Source organism: Rhipicephalus sanguineus, chromosome 8 (genome assembly GCF_013339695.2).
Source record: "Rhipicephalus sanguineus isolate Rsan-2018 chromosome 8, BIME_Rsan_1.4, whole genome shotgun sequence".
Lineage (NCBI taxonomy): Eukaryota > Metazoa > Arthropoda > Arachnida > Ixodida > Ixodidae > Rhipicephalus > Rhipicephalus sanguineus.
The window spans coordinates 88,437,288-88,458,144 of record NC_051183.1 but is presented as its reverse complement, the minus strand read 5'-3'; the positions used below and the strand labels follow the sequence as shown (position 1 = coordinate 88,458,144).

Genomic DNA, 20,857 nt, shown 5'->3' with positions numbered 1-20,857 from the left:
GCTGCGAAAAACAGGGTTGTCGAATTCGTGCGCGTCTTATCCTTCCAGGGCTGCCGTAGGCAGGCGGTTTCATTCGTGCGCCCTAAGTGCCTATTGCCCTTGCGAGAATAAGTCCAGGATGCATTTTGGCAGCGCTCTATGGCACGCGCACAGTGACGTCGCCAGTTAGCGATGGAGGAGTGGTTGCCATAGCTCTATTGGCGCGCCCCATTCTCTCCTTAGTATTGCCCATGGTTCCTCATTCGCTCTGTGCCGTTCTCTGCGCACGCTCGCCAGTTTCAAGCGTGCGCAATTCCGCCGTCCAACGATCATGCAGCGGGTGTGTGAGGGTAGTATGACGTGAATGGCACGCTGGTGAGGCTTGTCGTGCACTTTGTACAACCCTCGTGCGGCCGACGTTGCATGGCACCGGATGCAGGCGATATGGTACGGAGAGCTTGCCGCTGGCATGAGCGGGCTATTACGGGGTTTTTTCGAAGACTGTGGCTGAACAGTGCAAAAAAAAAGAGAAAAACTTGAGACGGCGAACACACAGGACACAGCGCTGATTATCAACTTTTTTTTTTATTGAAAAGGCAGAGCACTTATAAGGAGGCGCACGATGAGAAAGAAAAAAAAAACACAAGAGCTATCAAGTTACTCGGCCGGCCGGTATAATTATCAGTTTAGATAAATGTTAACAGTTTACAAGATGTAGTGAAAAGCATATTTCATCAATTGGAAGTCAAAACCGAAACCAACTATCCCAACACGGAGGTCTTCCGTTTGTCGAAAGTATCGGGTGCTCTTTAAGGCGAACGAGTTTCTTCGCGAGGCCTGGCGAAAGCGGGCTCGTAGCTGGCGTCCGCTAAAACCGTGTGAGGACAACACTTGACCACCCCCCCCCCCAACCTCTAGTGACTCCTGCGCACGCAGCTGCCGCAGAAACCACTGGCAGCCGCTGCTCGGAGGAAAGAAGGAAATCGCCTAGTAGGCGCACCGCGTAAGCGCGTCTACGTCGGCAACACGTGGCCATCGACGTAGCAACTACAAAGGGAGGATGCCCTTGTCGGCCGTATCAATAGCCTCCAACACAACTCGTTAACAACACCTCGCTGCATCTGTAACAACCTAGCCAAAAGAAATGCTTTTGTATTCTTATCTTATCACAAGATGCTCAGGGATTCTGAAGATGATGAGTGCGATGATGTCTCACTTCAGTGGGTCACACCCACCTGAGGAATTGGCAAGAAAATAAAATATTCTACAACAAATAGACACATATAAATTGTCTAACTATTGATGAAATCTAAAATGGAAACCTATTTATTTATTTATTTATTTATTTATTTATTTATTTATTTATTTATTTATTTACGCAATACTCACAGCGCCATCAGAGGCATTACAGTGAGGGGGTGCACACATTATAAGCGGTTTCATACAACATCACATGTAAACACTAGAAAACAAACACTAGCCACAATAATAAATAAATTACATACACAGCTAGTATGTAGAGAAAGGCAAAATGGGAACTAATAAAAACACTAAGTCAACAAGGAACAAAACGTATCATTTGATATTTCATTAACTACAGCAGCAGGTAATCTATTCCACTCCCATATTGTTTTTGGGAAAAACGACATTCTGAAGGATTCAGTATGGCAAAACATTTCACGCACTTTATGGGGATGATCGCTCCGTGTAGATACATAATGAGGTTCTAGTATATATTGTTGCCGATCAATGCCAATTTTTGAGTGAAAAATCTTATGAAAAAGCTTTAGACGATTTTTTTTTCTGCGATTTTCTAGCAACTCCCATTATTATTAACATTATTATTATTATTCTTATTACTCCTACTACTACTATTAATAGTACCAGAAGCAGTAATCGTATTGTCTTTATTATTACAGCGCAGCTGTTTGGAGCTAGCCTGAAAATCTACGGTGTGGTCAAAAAAATGTCGCGGGTATGTGCTACAGACGTTGAGCAAGGCCCACTACTCACTAGTGGTCCGCAAAAACGAAGAAGCTGTCAATAACTATCATGAACGAGCACTGCTATCGGTATGTGTCACAGAGATCGGGCTTACCCCACTACGCACCACTGGTTTATATAAGTGTCGCGAAACGGAGAACGCGGCAAAATAAAGGCATTCGCTGCTCAGCGTCACTGAAGGTGGTGCTCCGCAGCACCTCCTGTGATGTAACATTAAGAATTCGCGTTGGACTTCAAGACAAATTTCATTATTGTGGGTTGCCCAACTTAGGCTAGTTGTGAATGTTACCCCCAAGTAATTTATGCAAAAAATTCTGAATAATTGGTTTTTTAACTTTGTACGTAAAGTCAAGAGGGTGTTTATTTCAGTAAAATAAGCGTATTTCGGTTTAGTGGTGTTTTGTCTCATACGCCGTATCTTGCACCAATGTTGAATTAACTTGAAATTTACCTGTAGCTTAATTGAAGACCAAAAAAGATGAAAAAGTAGTGCGCATTCACATCTAAGTTTTAGCTTATTTCAGATCATAATATTTATTGCTCAATAGTAAAATTTATGCTCGTAATATTGTTTTTACACTCTTGGTGCTCAAATAAAATGGCATGGCTACTTTGGATACATTTCGTCTGAGCTTTGTGTCCTTTTTCAAATCTACCCAACGGCGACCCTGTAGCGCGGCGAGAAGGAAAGCTCGGAGATGTACAGAGAAGTGACAAAAGGAGCGAAGCGAAGGAAAGAGCGAAACGAGCAACGGTCGCTTATCAATTACCAAACGCATGAGAGTGCGCTAGCGTTCGCTCTACACTTGTGCACAACTCCGACGCCACAACTAAATCATGACCTTTGGGTAGTTTCTCCATCAGATTTGCAATAAAGCACAATTTTAATGAAAGATTGTGCATAGTCTTCGCAAAACCAAGCCAAACATACATTTCACCGATGATAACTGTGTTTACAAGAGTTAAAACATCAGCCAATTTTCGTCCCATTAAAAACCTCTAAATTAATCTGTCCATTTATTTGTTTTACATGACGTTCATCTTCATAGTGTAACCGCTTTTAGTTAAGCTGCCTCCTGTCGACCGATTTCTGACCCGTTTTGCTGTAGTGGGTCCTTGTCTTGGAATCGAAGTGAACCAGCAGCATAACGAAGAAGAAAACGAGGAAAAACCACACAGCCAGAACGATCGAAAATTGACGCGTCGCTAAGGTAAGCCTAGCGTTTCTTTATATTAAAGGCTGAACAAGCTGTCAGAGCTTAATACGCAATATTGGTAATCGTGATCGAGATCCCTATAGTAAGCTTCTTAGAGAAAGTGAGTCAAAAAGATACCAAGAGCCCTGCGAAGATGTTAGGTGAAGGGATGTAAGATATTGCTTGCATACAACCGCGCTTGCCTCCAGCCTCCCAACCTTCGCACTGTTTACAGCATTGCCAGGGTACACATTACAGGGAATGCATGAAGCTAGAAAATTTTCATTCGAACAGAGGGAGGGAGTGCCAGCATGTTTAAGTTTGGATCAAAAATGGTTCGAGATTTGGTGCTCAACTCTGACAACTGAAGCATATCTTGGGTTTTTGAGCGATCGCTAAATGCTTCTTTTTTGTCGTATTAGAGATTGGAAACGGCGAAAGAAATTGAGAGACGGTTTGGCTCCCCGAAGCAGCGCAGTAATCTGCGAAAGCGCATGCGAGGGCCGCATTAGATGTTAGACTGTTGCTTAAGCGCATGGTGATTTTCTCTCGTTTAACTAAATTTATAGATAGCGGGGGGTGAGGGGCGTGTAGCGAAATCACTGGGTTTGACGATGTTTATATAGAGGGTGGTCATGAATACCCCAACACAAATTTGGCACAGGCCAAGCCGATTTTCACCAGCACCCAAACTAGAATTATTAACGGTTAAATTCCACCATACTTATTCGAAGGTGAAATTTCAGGCCATGACATGTTCCAGGCCATGATATTTCGGACTGTGACATTCTTCCAGACCAGACATGTTCCAGACATGCCACAAAGAGGCCATTCGTCATTCATGAATTTATTGTTGCCCTTTCGTGTCTGTCCATTCTCTCACTAAGTCTAGATTAATCCTCGTGTTCATTCATGACTTCCATGGACAGTTGCTGCGCAGGGCAGACGTGATTCTGCACAAAAGCGTGATAATTGAACATCGCAGTGTCCGATATCAATATGTGCGTTATACTGAATAGAAACGGCTGCGTTTCTCGATTTTGTTGAATACCTTGATTTTGGTGTTTTTAGCAAATAGGAGAGAATGTATCAGCCAACACGAGCCAATCAGAAATATTGGTGGCAATTATTCCGCATGTCGCCGGACGACCACAGGAAAAGCTATACTCGGACAGCTATACGTGGACAGAAAGAGCCAAAAATATATACTGTTCGTGCGACTGTACGCACAACGATTCTCGTCATAGACGTGCACTGACTGACACAGCAAAAGGACATCCAGAAATATTGCATTTGCTCATTTCCGCAACATCAAATTACTCTTATGCATTTCAGGCAGTTATTCTCCCACACAGCCAAGCGTTCTTGTCGCTGGTTTTATGCCCGAAACATGAACTTCCGGGGGAAACATTTCACAGATTGCGACATCACGGCCGTGCGAAACTTACAATTTGAAGTAGTAGCGACGAATTCTTAAATATTAATATGTGTATTTTATAGAATAGCAGAGAAAAAAGAGCCACGGAGCTACCAGAATCCCCTTGGGACAGCTCTTCTGTATAGGTAAACCGCAGGGCGTCAGGTTCTGTAGATGCAGATTACATGTATGGTAAGGTTGTAACCCACATAAGCAAAACCACATTTGGCCTGGCGGACGAGTGCCGCCGTGTTAGAGTTTTGAGCGAATCGGAGGGGCTACATCACCACCTGTGAGACAATCTGAAGCGTGGCATTGTCAAAGTCACAACGCGGCATTACCTTTTTCAACAGCCTAAAAAAACTTTAACTTGTGTCCAGCCAGCTCACACGCACAGCGCGTTCAACTGGCCCGTTCGCCGGAAGTCAACACAGGGTCCCATCATGCAGCGCGAGCGCGGTCGTAACATGTGCCCCCACTGCTTCAAGCCCGCAGCTTTGTGCCAACTGTTTCGGGAGTCCGAAGGTGAGTCTGGGTGATGCTGCTTTTTTCTCGTACAAACCTAGGATGATCTTGGCCACGGGACGACAATAAATTGATAAGTTATGTATTCGTTTCTTTGACCAGTCTTTCAGTCGATCGATATACCAGAGGGCTGTTTTTTTTTTGAAGTCGCATTGATTGAAGAAAAAATGAACGAAAATTAAAGATGCTTTGTTTAGAACATTAAGATATGCATACCAGATACCTCTCTACATAGTCGCCACTTCAATGCATTCCAATTCAGATATTTGTCTTTACGTGGTAGCAACTTTACCATGTCCTCATTGTAGAAGGCTGCCGCCTGTGCTTTCACCAGTTCTGTGCGCCGTTCTGCACCTCGCCGTCTGTGTCAAACTGCTGCCCTCCTAGCCAGCGCTTTATGTTAACTAAGAGATGGTAAACAGACGTAGCTAAGTACGGGGTGTATGCTGGGTGACCGAACACTTCCCACCACAAAGCAGTGCAGGAGCTTGTTTGTTGCAGCTGCAATGTGTGGCCGTGCATTGTTATAAGGAGGAAAATGCCCGCTGACAAGATTCATCTATGCTTGTTCTGTATTGCCCTTCGTACAAGTTCAAGCGCCACGCTTTTCCTACAGGACGTAGAGTTCGTGAGGGAAGACGAAGCACCGTTGTGTCATAGCATTTTTATTAACAAATGTAGTCTTAAAAAAACAACCTGTATATTTCAAACATTGTAAAATGGCCTTCGAACTACGTTTTCCATTGATCAGATATAAAACAGCGATTAATCCTGGCTTTCGAAAGATATAATTTCTTGCACTCGAATATACCATTTAATAAAATGCTTTGCTGGCCGCGTTGGTTCATTCTGTAATGGATTGAGCGCAAACGGACCGGACACAAGAAAACAAGACGACAAGACACGTGCGCTCGTGTAGTCGCCTTGTCTTCTTGTGTCCCGTCCGTTTGCGCTCAATCTACTACGTCGAATACACAGGGCTGATAGCATCACCAGTTGCCGCGCTGTTTCGAGGTTTGACGGCGGAATCATAAATTCAGGAGGGAATTCACTTCTAAAGTTTTTTTCCTACTGGAATGAAAGCACAAGTCTTTTATTAGGAAACCTTTTTTTTTCATATAAATATTGAGGATAAGCCTGGAGTGGTAAGCCAGACGCAGATGGTGGGAACTTCATTTTGATTCAGAATACTGCGCCGCGCAGTAGGCTGAAAGAGCGTCAAAACGACCACGGCATCAGTGCTGTGTTGCGGTAGATTAAGGCGAAAGCATTTGATGCCTCATCAACTGCGAAAATTGACCGTCAGCGGCATCGACGCGGGTGTTGCAAAAGATCATGACGTGATGGCGTCCGCATGACTCTCCACATTGGCAATATTTGTTGGCGCCATGACGTTCGAGCTTCGTATTATGTCGCTACGACTTCATACGATGACCTCATAGCATGACGGCGTCGCTTGGCCAGCGGTGGGCCTATTCAGGAGGTAGTGCAAAACTAGGTGTCGTGCAGATAGTTTGGAGTGCCCACGATCTTAGAGCCATTGCAAACTCGCGTTAGGTACAGAAAGCTTTCGGCGGGGAGAGGGAGCATTTGTATACGACTGAGAAGAAAAATAAGTAACCCTTCTCTTTCAAGTTGTCTGAGGCGGCTGCATAGGCAACCCTGTGAGCTTTTGTACGTTTCATGTCCATTTTTCATTATTTTGCTCCAGCTATTACCCGATAATACCGCTACACGGTCTTAGGTAAAGTCGCATTTGCCGAAAAGGCTTGCTAACTCATTTTGGTACGCTCTTCTTCCTATTGTAGAAGCGCTGGACAGCACGGGCCCTGTGGCCGACGTATTCACCACGATGCCGGCACAGACGACCACGACGATTACGTCGGTTGCAGGCTTGAGAAGTCTGTTGGAATGCCCGGTGTGCGGAGACTACGCGGAACCGCCCATCCTGCAGTGCCACAACGGCCATCACCTGTGCACGCGCTGCCGTCAAAGGGTGGCCCGTTGCCCAGTCTGCCGCGCGGCGAAAGGTGAGCCTAGACGGTGCTTCATGCTTCTAATACATTCCAAGAGTAATTATGGACCCTGGGCAACAAATAGGTGAATATGCGACTCATTCGCTTTATTGGTCGGTCGTTCAAGCGACCGAAACATGTCGCATGTCGTCAGTTTGCATTGTAGATTGTGTGTTATTGATTTTTATGCAACATTATTGTTCGCCGAATCAATAATATACTTAAGCTTGTTTGAAGGTGGCTTACAAACCTCACCACCCTCCTGGTATGATTCTGAAACCCTTTACCCCGACAGCTCGCTCCGTACTCAAGAACCACGAAGAGAATGTCTTCGTGGTTGCAGAGCGTCCTAAAGCTGCTTTCTTAGATTTCATGCGATGGCAATAATTCTGATGAAAACGATAACCTCTCTTACCAAATTAGAAAACCGCTAAAGTGCGTTGGCGGGCTAGTTGGTTGTTCATGCTTAGTTTCTACAGCGCGACTGAACGCGGACGGAGAAGGAACACGCAAACACACACACAGCGCTGACTTTCAACTGGAATGTTTATTTTTCATATGCACGTGACGCTTATATAGACATACGCGAGCAGGTGCACACAAAACAAGAAACAAAAGCAGGACCCAAACGCGCATGTTCTGCCACAATCACAACCAGTTGCCACCAACCTAGAGTGACGCATCCAGATATCTCTTTTCCTTATTTGTTAGAGACAAGGATGGCATGCTGACACATGTATCATTCATTTTATCTATTTCATACGCTTCAATAATTTCTCTAGTCAATCGATCACTTGCCCTGTTGAGAATACTAGTTTTATCAAAAATGGGAAAACAGCCACATCTTTGGCAGTGAATGGCAAGGTGTCCGGAAATAACTTGCAAATAAATAACTTGCAAATAAATGCAGTAGTGCCCTACATCCACACCGTATCTCACAACCTGAAAAGGATTGCGAGAAGGTCCGGTATGGACGTTGTTTTTTCCGCGCCCGTGCGACTGCAGGGACTTTGCAGGCGAGTGAACGCCGAAAGGGAAAAAGAAAATGCTTCGTGTTCCACTAAACATAGCGAGAAGTATGTTGCCTGCGCTAAAGACGTTATTTATTCCGTCCCGCTGTCATGTTCCCGTGTGTACATTGGCCAGACCGGCCGGTGTGTTAATCAAAGGTTGCGCGAACATAAGTACAATGTCACGAAAGTTATTTCCGGACACCTTGCCATTCACTGCCAAAGATGTGGCTGTTTTCCCATTTTTGATAAAACTAGTATTCTCAACAGGGCAAGTGATCGATTGACTAGAGAAATTATTGAAGCGTATGAAATGGATAAAATGAATGATACATGTGTCAGCATGCCATCCTTGTCTCTAACAAATAAGGAAAAGAGATATCTGGATGCGTCACTCTAGGTTGGTGGCAACTGGTTGTGATTGTGGCAGAACATGCGCGTTTGGGTCCTGCTTTTGTTTCTTGTTTTGTGTGCACCTGCTCGCGTGTGTCTATATAAGCGTCACATGCATATGAAAAATAAACATTCCAGTTGAAAGTCAGCGCTGTGTGTGTGTTTGCGTGTTCCTTCTCCGTCCGCGTCCAGTCGCGCTGTAGAAACTAAGTAGAAAACCGCATTATTTATTTTGAAGGCACCATGAGTTGCTGACGCTAACAGTTGCTAATTTTCAATAAATGTTGGCTAATCTTGAATAAATGGCGGATATAGTTGGATACTCAGTTATGTTGGTGGTTCGGGGGCAGAAAAGCAACGTCTCTATTCATTCGGGATCGAATGCTTGCATTATCTGCTAATATTCTTGAAGACAAATGTCGTCCTAGCTCGCATCCAGCCATGGTCGTTCTTAGAGTATGGTGATGTTCGCTGCTTTATGAAGATATTTACCAGCTGTATGTGGTCTACCAGCCCTGCCTAACGTTGGTTAGTGTGCACAAAATTTGACTATCTATTGTTTTTAACGATTTATTAGCTTTATTAGGGCAAAAGCCTTAGATGCCTCATCAAAGGCGAAAAGTGACCATCCGTGTCATGCGAAGTGATGAAAGGATTGCCTACATTTGTAAGAGATCATTTAAAATGGCGGGGGGGGGGGGGGGCTCAGCAGTTCATACGAAGTAGAGGCTGGTTGATTTGGTATACAAGGTATAACGTCCCACAGCAACGTCGTCTTCTGACGTCATCATTACGTGACAAAATTACCCATGTATATACATACGTCGCCAAAATATGTGCAGCACGCTTAGAATAACTCATAAAATATATTTTGCCCTCAGGGCTCAGTCGGACTCACACTCAGCAAGGTTGGTTTTCCTCAACCAGAGTCACTCGGACTCAGACTGACAAAAAATTTTTCTCGGCGGGACTCATTCTTACTCAAAATGAACAAAATATTACTCACTTAGACTCACTCAAACTCAGACTCACGGCTCAATCGGAGTCTGAGTGAGTCGACTCATGAGTCCATTAATCTATAATTAGCTTTTTCAACATTGCTGTCAATGCTCTTTAACACCGATATCTCATATAATCGGGGCTCTACTTGACGCTTTTTGATATCGCGCCTTCAAATACGAGTGGACAATGGTTGCAATTTAGAATAACATTTTCATTGAAAGAGATGACTCACACGAGACATTTTTTATCAGGAAGTTCTTCTGAAAAAGTTTGCGGAGGGGGGAGGTCAAAACTCACGCATCTGATCAATACTTATAGAGCTAGCGTATGAACGCTAATGCGCTGAAGTATGTTTTGAGAAGGCTTGGGTAAACGTGTGCACAAACCTGAGCTGACATAAGGCTGGTTGTAATGCTGAAGTTGGGTAGATAGGACCATCGGTCGGCAGAAAATGTGGAGCTCACACACACCCACTCAAGAAATGTTTTGTGCGCTTAAGGCTCACACGGACTCGGACTCAGCAAAGTATTACTCAGACTCACTCCGAGCCAGTCACTAAAGCTTTTCTCAGCCGGACTCACTAGGACTCAAACTCACCATAATATTAATCATACAGACTGACTCATGACTCGATCTGAGTCTGAGTGAGCCTGAGTGAGTCGACTCATGAGTGAGCTTGCTGACCTATGTGTACGTATGACGTCACATCATGGCGTCATCATATGGCATCGTCGCTTGGTCAAAGATAGGTTGATTCCGGTGGCAGAGCAAAACGACGTGAGGTGAAGAAAGCTTACGAAGTCTCCGATCCTGGAGGCAGCGCATATCAATTTTAGGTGCAGAAAGCTTGCAGGAGGGGGGCAGTGAATCAATCCAAATAATTTAGAAGAAAAAGACGATGTCATTCTTCTTCCAGGGGCCTTCGGCGAAGCCATAAGTGACCATGAGACTTTTTCACTTCAATTCAATTCTTCAGTCATCTTTGAAATTTTCGTTCATTACGACATGGCGACTATGGTACGAACGCTGAGGTTGTGACCCCTGACGATTATTGTTGGTGGCGTGAGGGGGTAGAGAGATTGTCACAGCAAGCCTACATCAGGGATATTTGCATACTAAGGCCACAGTAGGTGAAAACTGAAATAAAAATGAACATGCCTCTGCATCCCTCGTTATATGTGTGCAGACACGAATAGGAACCTGGCCTTAGACCACCTGGCGGAGATGAATCTCTTCCATTGCAAGTACCACTCCCTGGGTTGCTCAGCCTCTCTCACGATAGCAGCCAAGCAGAAGCACGATATGTCGTGCGAATACGGGTGAGCAATCGTGTCGTAGCTGCTCTCTTGTCTTCCTCAGACTCATTATTACAAAATTGCGATCTTTCTGATAACGTGTTCTCTGCTTCATATCATTACAAGTATTACATTCGTAAAATAATCTGCAAAATTAGTGGCATATGCAACAGTGCATACCAAGTGTATGTGAGTTTGCTTGTTTTATGCGGTTTAAAGTCTTAAAGCGATTCAGCTTGTGGGCGACACAGTAGGGGAGGCCTCCGGAAACTTTCGCTGCTAGGAACTATTTAGCGTGCATTCATATCTCACAGTACGCGAAGCCCTAGGATGTCGCCACGACCGAACTGTGACCGCCGTGCTAAGGTTCGGATCCTGCGTCTTTTGTGTCAGCAGCCACTAACCTTAATCACTGTGGCATGGCGTCTATTCATAACCAGCGCGATGCCATCGTTCAAATTTGAGCCTAATCTTGAACGTTTGAATGCTTTAACGACACCTGAAAGAGGTGAGGAGTGCACGATGGCTCTCTTCTAATTGGCAGCGAAATTAACCACGTCTGCAGCATTCTAGAAGGTCACGCAATATAGAAAATTAGGCCAATGTGTAAGCATATTGCTTCGCTAACATTTTAACCTATTACATTAGGGTGTGTATTTTCATTATTCGATGGACATCAGTTCGCATATTTGAGAACGCGGCGGGTTTTGATTAATGTACAACTTGTTAGCTTGAGTATTACTCGACCCACTTGTCAAGACGCTATGCCACGCTTATGGTTTTCGCAACATTTTTGTGTTGTAATGACTGGACGCGCGTCAATATTGAAAAAAAAATGCATGCCACAAAAATAATAATTTTTGTTGTGGGACAGAAGCATGCGTTATTGAACAATTCCTTCTTTAATTTGTAGACAGTGGCGCAGGTTGCGTTACGTTTGTGTAGAAAAAATGACACATACCTTTCCTTGTGGATTGGTATGCGTAGTGTACATTCTTAGATTCAGGGGAATATGCCCACTTTGGGTATTGGCTTGTGCAGATTTATGTCCTTACATCTATAGGCACACACTCAACTCGGGTATGAATTTGTGCAGGCGTTGATGCAGGGATCCTCATATCTATTGACGCATGTCCATGCTTCTGCTTCATGCTCGTAAGATGTAGTCATTGGCACAGGCCCACAATTGGGTATCGCGTTGTTCATGTGTGTAGATGTAGTGACACATAGCCACAATCGGTATCAGTCAGTGGAGGTTTTGATGGAGGGACCTGGGATGAGTTGAAACATAAGGTACATTTGGGGTGGATATATGCGGTGAAGGTGTAAACTGTGCGATCTATTGAGAGATGCGAGTTCCTGGGTATCGCCCTGCGCAGACGTCTATCCTTACATTATTTATTGGCGCACGTCCACTTTGAACGATGAACTAGTGTAGATGTCGATGCACACATCCACCATGGCCTATCGTGTGTAAGTTTAAATCAATTGGCCCGTACGACTTCTAGGGCACAGGGCAGTCTTACGTGTAGGTTTTCGTTGGTTATATAGGTATTTGTGCTCTCGAGCATCACCTTCTTTAAAGTCTACGTTGTAGTGTCAGGGATACAGTTTTCCCGAAAATACGTTCTCGTTCTCCAACAAGCCCCATTTATCGCGTTTTGCGGATTAACCTAAACCTAACCGAAGTGTTTAGCCTAATCGTGCATTTTTTTGCTTCCAGCCTTTCTCGAAGCGTTTCTGCAGTGCTGTGCTCCGAGATTATTTCTTGGCATGCATTTCAGGCCGTGTTCCTGTGTGCTGGGAGCGGAGCACTGCAGTTGGAGAGGACGGCCAGAAAAGCTCGTCGACCACATTCTTGGCACGCACGGCTTCATTACAAGATTGGAAGGTGATGTATTGCAACAAATGTACTCAGTTTACTGCACCATTTCTTGGACCATTTTACCATTTCTTCAATCCAGGATATGACGGTGGCTAGCCAACAGAGCAGTGGTGTCCCCTGATACGATCGAATACACTAACGTAGCCTTTAATGACTGAGCAGTGCAATACATGAAATGACCGACAGCAACGAAATGAATTTCACTGTACCCTTGTGCGACGCCGCTCTTCTGGAGCGCTATCTTTCAATGGCTTTCCCGTAACGTTATCGAAAGAGAAATACAATCACTGACTAGGAGGGCTCTCTTGCGTGACGGAAGCTCATGTGTCTCACGCGGATCACGCATGAGTTCGCAAGCATGCTTTATTGGCTGGTCCCATCAAGGCTCGTCGCATGCACTCCGATATACGGCAGTCTTAACCATAGGCGTCTGCAAGGTACTCAACTAGAGGTGGCAAGGCTTTCCCACGCTGCCGCTCCCCTCCAAGCGGAAAGTCGAAGAGAAAACAAGCTTCTTATATGACGCAGAAATGAAAACGAAGCAATGATGTGCTGCTCTGGTCCCAGGTTTTCCAGATGTATGAATGGGAAATCAACCTGTCGTGCTATTTATTGCCGGGGATCCTCCGCGGTCATTATTGTTAAAACATTTCGTGGCTAAAACACTGCAGATTAGACAATGACGCGACAGGTTCGACTGATTATTATATAGGGTTGACTTGCCGCCCTCGTTAGGTGATTGGGGGGCTGCCAACCCCCATGTTCCCTTTGCGTACGCCTATGGTTCTAACCACGCTAGCCTAGTCATAGAACATTGTGAAAAGAGGAAGCGAAAGGCGCGCTATTGCAAAGTTTAGGCGCGCAGGTGGCCGCGCAGTGGTAAACGCTAGGACAATGCACGTTGCTTTGGAGGGGGCTTCACGTGCTCAGTAAATATTGGGGTTACACGTGCGAGCACGTGAAACCCCGGCGTTTGCTGATGTACCACTCCGTCCCGGTGCTTTTCTATCGACGGATGCGAGCATGTTCTGGGGCCGTAGCCATACAGAATTTCGGTGTAACAGGCGACAAGTGTGTGCCCTTGAGTTGTTGAAAGTTTATGTCAAGTTTGAAAGCGAGCGCGAGTTGCTCTCAGTATTAGAGCTAGCATGCAAATTTATCCCGCAAGTTGCAATTCGATGGATTGATGTCTCTTTGGTCTTTGGGACTGGGCTACTATTGAGCGAACTCGCGTTATTGCCAAATATATATATATATATATATATATATATATATATATATATATATATATATATATATATATATATATATATATATATATATATATATGGATGTGTTATAGCGTATCTCTTGATAAAGCTATTTGCGATCCTTGATTTTAGTCAGAAAGAAGGTTTAGTTAGCGGGGAGCCGTAAGTATAAACATTATTTGGTACGAGAGGGAGGGGGGAGGGGGCCTTCAACCACCCTTTTATGATCGTTCGTGCGTATGTATGCATGCATATATACACGCGCAAAACGGGAAAGTTGCGGGTGAAAACAAACGCCCAGGCTCCTTTCGCTGGTAAAGCAAGATGTAGCTAGCTGTTAGGTATGGGTCGCTCAAGATCGTAAAACGTGTGACATAGCGCAAACGCAACCGAAGACAAGAGGCAAAAAACAAGAAAACGGTGGCGGTTGTGTTGTCTTATTTTGTCCTCACCCGTCCGTGTTTCGTGTCACACTGCTGCCAGCGCGCAAACGAAAAAAAGCATTAGCAGGGCTGGAAAAGAACAGCGTGCTAGCTTTCCGCATCCGTCCTCACTGTACGCTTTACTTTCTTCTGCAATGATTGTTCACACACCAACAGATTTTATTTGTAACCCGTGCTATAGGTGGCTCTGATTAGGCGATTCGACGCCATTGCAATGGTCCACCGGATTAACAACAGCCGTAACTAAACTAATCCGGCACAGAGCCCTATCGGAAAAAAAACAGCGTTTCCAGTGCCTCCCAGTGCCTTTCAGCGCACTGGATGGCACTGGAAACGCTGTACAGTGTGTCCCACTGTACTGCAGCACGCTGGGAGGCACTTGGACAGACTGTACAGCGTGGCCAGTGCCGCCCAGTGCGCTCAAAGACGCTGGGAATACTGTACCCAGTGGCCCAGTGTCTTACACTGCACTAGGAGGCACTGAGCACGCTGTACAGAGTCTGCCCGGGAACAGGGAACATTGGGAGCACATTGCAAAAAACTGGGGGCGCTGGGTGGAATTCGTATAAAATTTAGTATTGGGTCGCGAGAAGTCGAAAGAAAAACTTATCCAATATTTTCAAAATATTATTTTATTCTGTGTGCTACACATATCAAGCTTTAGCTTTCGTTAAGCGACGGACGTACGTACACGCTGAATCAATCATCTGCCGAGCGCGAGCGCTTTCTCTGAAGTGTGTGATCGAGATGCGTTGGCTGCAGGCCACTTGCACAGACGCACCTGGCATCGCAGAAGATGATACGTTAAGTGTTTCTCACGCAATACGGTACTGTTATTTCCATAAATAGATAATGCGTACTTTCGAGGAAAGAAAAGCGTGTTTGTTTGAAGTGTTGTAAACAAATATTTAATTATATTGTGATGCCAAATCTGGAACACAATGGCAGAGCATTGCCTACCCTGGTGGTTGTATTCGCCCAGGTTTCACTTCCATCTCACGGTCACGCAAGCTTTTTTCAATAGGTTTTAGGCACAAAAGAATGAAGCAAGTTTTAATTAGAAATAACTTCATATCGCTTTGTTTTACACTCGGCAAACAAGCGTCGCGTATCTAAAGAACCTAATCCATCCTAAGCAAATCCGAAGCCTGTACTTTCAATCATTCCCATGCTGGTTGAAGGGCCGCTCAAGGAGCTCGCGTTGACACTAGCGCCAGATTCCCCTCTAGGCATTATTGTAAGAAACTCTATTTTTCGGGTGGGGTGAACTACTGCGGCTATTTATTACGCGGAACGTAAACAAAGAGGACGGAAAATATGTTCAAACGGTTGACGGAAACAAAAGTGTTCTGTGTGCAGTTCCGATAAACATTGTTTTCTACATAGGTATGACTAACTGCTTAGCGAGTCAGTGTGATCGCCGCAACACATCTGCGGTTACGATAATATATTTTGCGGAAGAACGAGCCAGACAGACGTTCTGATCTTAGGCAGCACATAACAAACAAATGAACTATGTTCTGTTAGGTTCTCGCGAGCACGAAGATACTGAAATCTGTGTTGCTAAACCAGAAAAATGAAAATACTTGTTACCGCACGCACTTATCACATGAAGAAAAAAAGTGTTTTCGTCTTCCAGATGTGCCGCAGCGGTAGCGTGTCAGACTCAAGATGTACGTTGCGTCGAGGTGGTGGGTTCGACTCCTGCTCGCTCAGTTTTTTCTTAGGTTTTTTTTGTCGCAGTGCTCGCGTTTCTGCCCTAATCACGATCTCGGCATGCCCACATTTTTAAAAACAATTTAAAAGCCCGATTTCGGCCCGTAACGGGTGCCCAGTGTGCAGCGTGCCAGCGTCCCGATTCCCAGCGCCACACTGGTCCAATAATCACGTATGACACTGGGACAGTGTTAGTGGGTTTTCCAGTAGGGAGCCTATCATAGACGCTCCAAGCAAGTATTTTAAGGCGTCCTATAGCTGACTCTGATTAGGCGATCTGATTGCATCGCATGGTCCGCCAGTTAAGACACAACTGCAACCAAACCAATCCGGCACAACAAGGAGCCCATCTCACCCTAACCAAGCATGAACGCGAATCCAACAGAGCCCAAATACAAGCAGTCCGAACGAACTAGTGCTTGCGATGTTTTCAGCAGCCAAGACAGCTATACACTTTCTTTAATTTGTTAAATATATAATATAAACAGTCAAAACGGAGCACACGAAATTTACGTACCCTCTGTAAGTAAGCGGTCCTTTTTGATGCACATGATCGCGCAGGAGAGAGCGTGTGCGTCACGGCAACAAGCTTCGACTTCGTGCAGAACTTCACCTGGTACTCGATTCAGACGTGCCACAACCGAGACTTCCTCGTGATGCTCAAGAAGACCAGCGAAAGTCCCTCCTGCAAGCACTTCTTCGGTGTTGTTCTGCTTGTGGGGTCGAGCAAGGAGGCGCGGCATTTTCTTTACCGGCTGCAGTTTTGTGGACCCGATCACCGCCTTACCTGGGAGGCCAGGATGAAAGGCATTCACACACTGGCCGAGAGTGTCCAGAGCGGAGACGGGCTGATCTTTATGCTGAGCACGGCCCGGCGCCTCTGCAATGGCGGCGATCTCAAAATGAATGTCACCATCAGTTCCACCATATAGTGAGGAAGAGAAAATAAACCAATGATGGACACTCGGAACTGTACATTTTGTATCCAGCAGGCCATAGCGTCCTATATATTAAGTATGAAGGTCAATTAGAATGGTGTGAACTATGCGCGCACGAAATGTGGTGTATTAAGTTTTCATGCGTGTATCCTTCTCTTTAGCCCTATATATATATATATATATATATATATATATATATATATATATATATATATATATATATATATATATATATATATATATATATATATATATATATACCAGCTGTCTAGCTGACTTCGACCAAGATATTTAAGAAAACCATGCGCTCTAGGAAAGTTGTACCTGTTATACGTATAGTATCGGTAGTCGCGTGTACATGCAACCTGTATTTTTTTCTAGTAATAGCTAAGTAATAATTAGTTATAATTAGCCAACTTTCTTATTCTTGCTGGAATTCGTGAATTAGTAACTTTATATTGTACCTGGCTTCTAATAAACCCAAAAGCAAGCATTTATTTTTTTGCTGAAATCTACCTGTTTCTTTTTCCAAGAAAAAGAAAGCACGCGACACACGCGAAATATGAAATGACGTACGCTAGCACGCCGCTACTCAAGCGCTATCAAACGAACTTTGATCGATAAACGGCGGTGTTCGTTCATTTTAGAGGGCTTAAATCAATTTGTTGAACGCGCATCAAAACAAGCTCCTGACGCGTCCGTTATCGAGCGTGAAGCACTGCACGATGCGGTGATGAACTAACGCAGCCTTGTATCAACTAAAGAAAGCTTGGAAGCGCTGGAGTAGCGGCGGGCGACTATTTCATCTTTCGCGTGTTTCTCGTTTTCTGGCACATTTCTGCCAAAAGTGAATGCTTGATTCTGTGGTTATTTGAGGTGCCGTACAACAAGAAGTTAATATTTTACCGATGCGAACAAGAACGCAAATGTTGGCTGAGTAAGATAATGAATTCATTAGCCTCTAGCGATGAAAAAAAGAATACAGGTCATACGTACACACGACTACCACTAATAAGCAACACGTAGAGCTTTCCTAGAGGGCACGTTTTTGCATTGCGATAGCAATTATGTGGACAGTCTCAGCTGAATTTTGCCGTCGCCGTCGCGCCGTCATGTACCGTATATGTATATGTATGTATATATATATATATATATATATATATATATATATATATATATATATATATATATACATAAAAGCCCCAAAGAAAAATAATTCAGAAAAATGTGTCCGAAGCGCGGAATCGAAATAGGGACCTCTTGCTCCGCAGCGAGTGGCGCTAACCACTACGCCACGAGACGCAGATCATGCACGTAGCTTACGGCGAGCGTTATATACACACCCTTTACCGCTGGACGGACTCAGAGACGGCAGGCTCTTATAAGCGTTTCTTCATTACCAGCGACATGGCGCTAGTAGCGCGACGGGCGCATTTAAAAGTCGTCGGCGAGCTCGCCCGCTTCTTCTTATATTTGCGCAGGGAGAACCTTGCCCTTCCGCTGTCTGCTCGCGCGGTTTTCTCGTGGTGAGCGGAAGAGGGATGTTTCACGCTTTCACCGTGATGTCCGCGCTCATGTTACGGAGCGTACGAAAGTCACTCGAGCTCAAGGGACGCCGCTAAACGAACATCACAGCTCGACACTTGAAGCACGCTAGTTGCCTTCGCTGCTTCGGCCGCCTTTGCAACAGGAGCGCTGTTCAAACTGAGAGTATCCATTTTTATTATATTGTTCCAAGTTAGCCGGGACAGCCGGTATATACAGGGTATATGCATACTGCTGTCGCCATGAGGCTATTGCAGGATTGCGAAGAACAAACCAGCGCTCATTTATGAGCAAGCTTGCGTGAATATGAATACTTTCAGTGGCAGTGAACCTACATTTCCTGTGGTGAATTGCAGCCTTGAATTATTGAGAAACATTGTGTTCAATAGAATCCAACTCGCCCAAATATGAGTTCATCTGCAGTAACGTCGTTGAACCGTTCGTGCCCGTATAGAGCATCGCTATGTAAACTCTTCTTCGTTGAGAATGCGTTTTTTTTTTCACGTCTTAATCCAAGCTACTAAAGTGATTGGAAGCTACACTATGATCAGCCAGGCGAATGATAATAATGAGGAAAGACAGGCGGAATCTTCATTCACCGCTGTTCCGCGTCAGCTCTGCCCGAGTATAACACTCAGCGAATCTGCGCGCTCATCGGCTCACTTGTGCCAAGGAGACAGGGCAAGCAATGCTGTACGTTCTCGAAAAAAAAAAGAAATGACAGGCATTTCCCGCAGACTGCAGCAACATTAATTGACTGAAATCTTCATAAACGCTCCTGGTTCCCGCCTTAGGTTGCGTTGCCGGTGATGTAAATTTGGTGCCAGGTAGAATGGCATAAACACAGCACGGAAGACTATCACGCCTGATAGTCCCAGCTCTACTGTAGCCTCCTTCACAATGGCGCGGAAGACGATGTTCACTGCAGAAGCTGGGGATACATTTGAATTTCATATCCAATTTTGTGACAGTTGTGCGGAACAAAAAATTCGCCAGAGTTGTTGGTTTGTCACTGCGCTGCCGGCAGTGAACGTTCACAAAAGGAGGGGGGGGGGGGGGCTCAGCCCCCCGACTTTAGGGAGTGGGAGATACGCCTATGTCTTCATCTTCTATCTGCACTTGAAAAAACGCTCACGCAATCAGCAGCACATGCCCGCAGAAAGATGCGGGTGACTGACGGTGGTAATGCGTATTCAGTGTTTCGTGTCAATGAGCACTTCATGTTCAAGACTGAAGCGAACACGCGCTGAGCCGTGGCTCTCGCTGATAAGAAAAGCGTGATCTTGCCAATAAAAACACGCTAGGAAGCACCAAAACATTCTTCGGTTAGGTCCTTGCGAGTTTGTCAGTTAATGAAAGCTTGGTCCGCACCTTTATATTTGAGTGTTACAGGGCGCCTTAGTGCAAGCACGCGGTATTAACACGCCTATTCACCAATGCGAACATCGAAGGCAGCGTAGTTGCTTGTTTTATGCGAAAGCTTCGCGTATCATTTGTGCAATCCCATGGAGATAACGGCAGCACATTTTAATGATTTATGAGCGCTTACCTCCTTTCTTTTTATTTCTGGGAAGGCGGCACATTGAGGCAAGAATGGCTTGCATGGAATGGTCAAAATTGCGGGCACATGTGTGTTCCGCTGCCGTGATCGCAGTTTCTCCACCTGCAGCAAATCCAAAATACAACGAGGGACGTAGCTCAACTCGCAGCACTCGTCCTAATGACACGCCTAGCACGGCCTCGAGTGTTCCGAAAAACTTGTGACGAGCCACGTCGCATGAATTCATAATACACACCAGTGTGGAAGTCTAACCTATTATGGAGCATATCAAATGAACGAGCCTACAGCGTAGATTCTGAAGAAAAAAATGGTTGTTCTCGTGCAAATACGCATCACGCAGCAAGCCACGAGTTCCCGGCGAGCCGACACCATCCTATGTGCTGTGACGCTCACTGTTGTCAGCTCGTCCTGTCGTCGACGCGGGATTTTAAACAAGTGGTGAATGTCATATTTATTTCGTGAATAATTCCGTATTTGCCTTATTCCTGCAAGCTGGCTGAGAGTAACAAGGCACACGCTTTCTCGTAAGACCATTTGTTCTGATATTTAGAATGACCGGACAATCCCTAAGCATCAACTACCGTCCAAGTTTTCTGGTGTTCGTTACTGAAAGCAACCAGCGCGCACGCCTGCTAGTCTACTCCAAAGCTAAGCTGCTTATCGTTCCCGATGTGGCCGATTAT

The 20,857-nt window shown here is 45.0% G+C and overlaps 1 protein-coding gene across 1 annotated transcript; it reads left to right on the top strand.

The window, feature by feature from the left end:
* The first annotated feature begins 6,935 nt into the window (after positions 1–6,935).
* On the top strand, positions 6,936–17,062 carry LOC119402893 (E3 ubiquitin-protein ligase siah2-like). Its single transcript, XM_037669938.2, has 4 exons — positions 6,936–7,151; positions 10,728–10,860; positions 12,621–12,727; positions 16,692–17,062. The coding sequence occupies exons 1-4, from the start codon at positions 6,974–6,976 to the stop codon at positions 17,060–17,062; spliced, it is 789 nt and encodes a 262-aa protein (XP_037525866.1). The 5' UTR covers positions 6,936–6,973.
* Positions 17,063–20,857: the final 3,795 nt, after the last annotated feature.

What these genes read in the sequence shown, in the direction of transcription:
- LOC119402893 (XM_037669938.2), top strand. Translation starts at nt 6,974, where the DNA reads ATGCCGGCACAGACGACCACGACGATTACGTCGGTTGCAGGCTTGAGA. An exon ending in AGTCTGCCGCGCGGCGAAAG is followed by an intron (nt 7,152 to 10,727) that starts GTGAGCCTAGAC and finishes ATATGTGTGCAG; the next exon opens with ACACGAATAGGAACCTGGCC. An exon ending in CTTCATTACAAGATTGGAAG is followed by an intron (nt 12,728 to 16,691) that starts GTGATGTATTGC and finishes ATGATCGCGCAG; the next exon opens with GAGAGAGCGTGTGCGTCACG.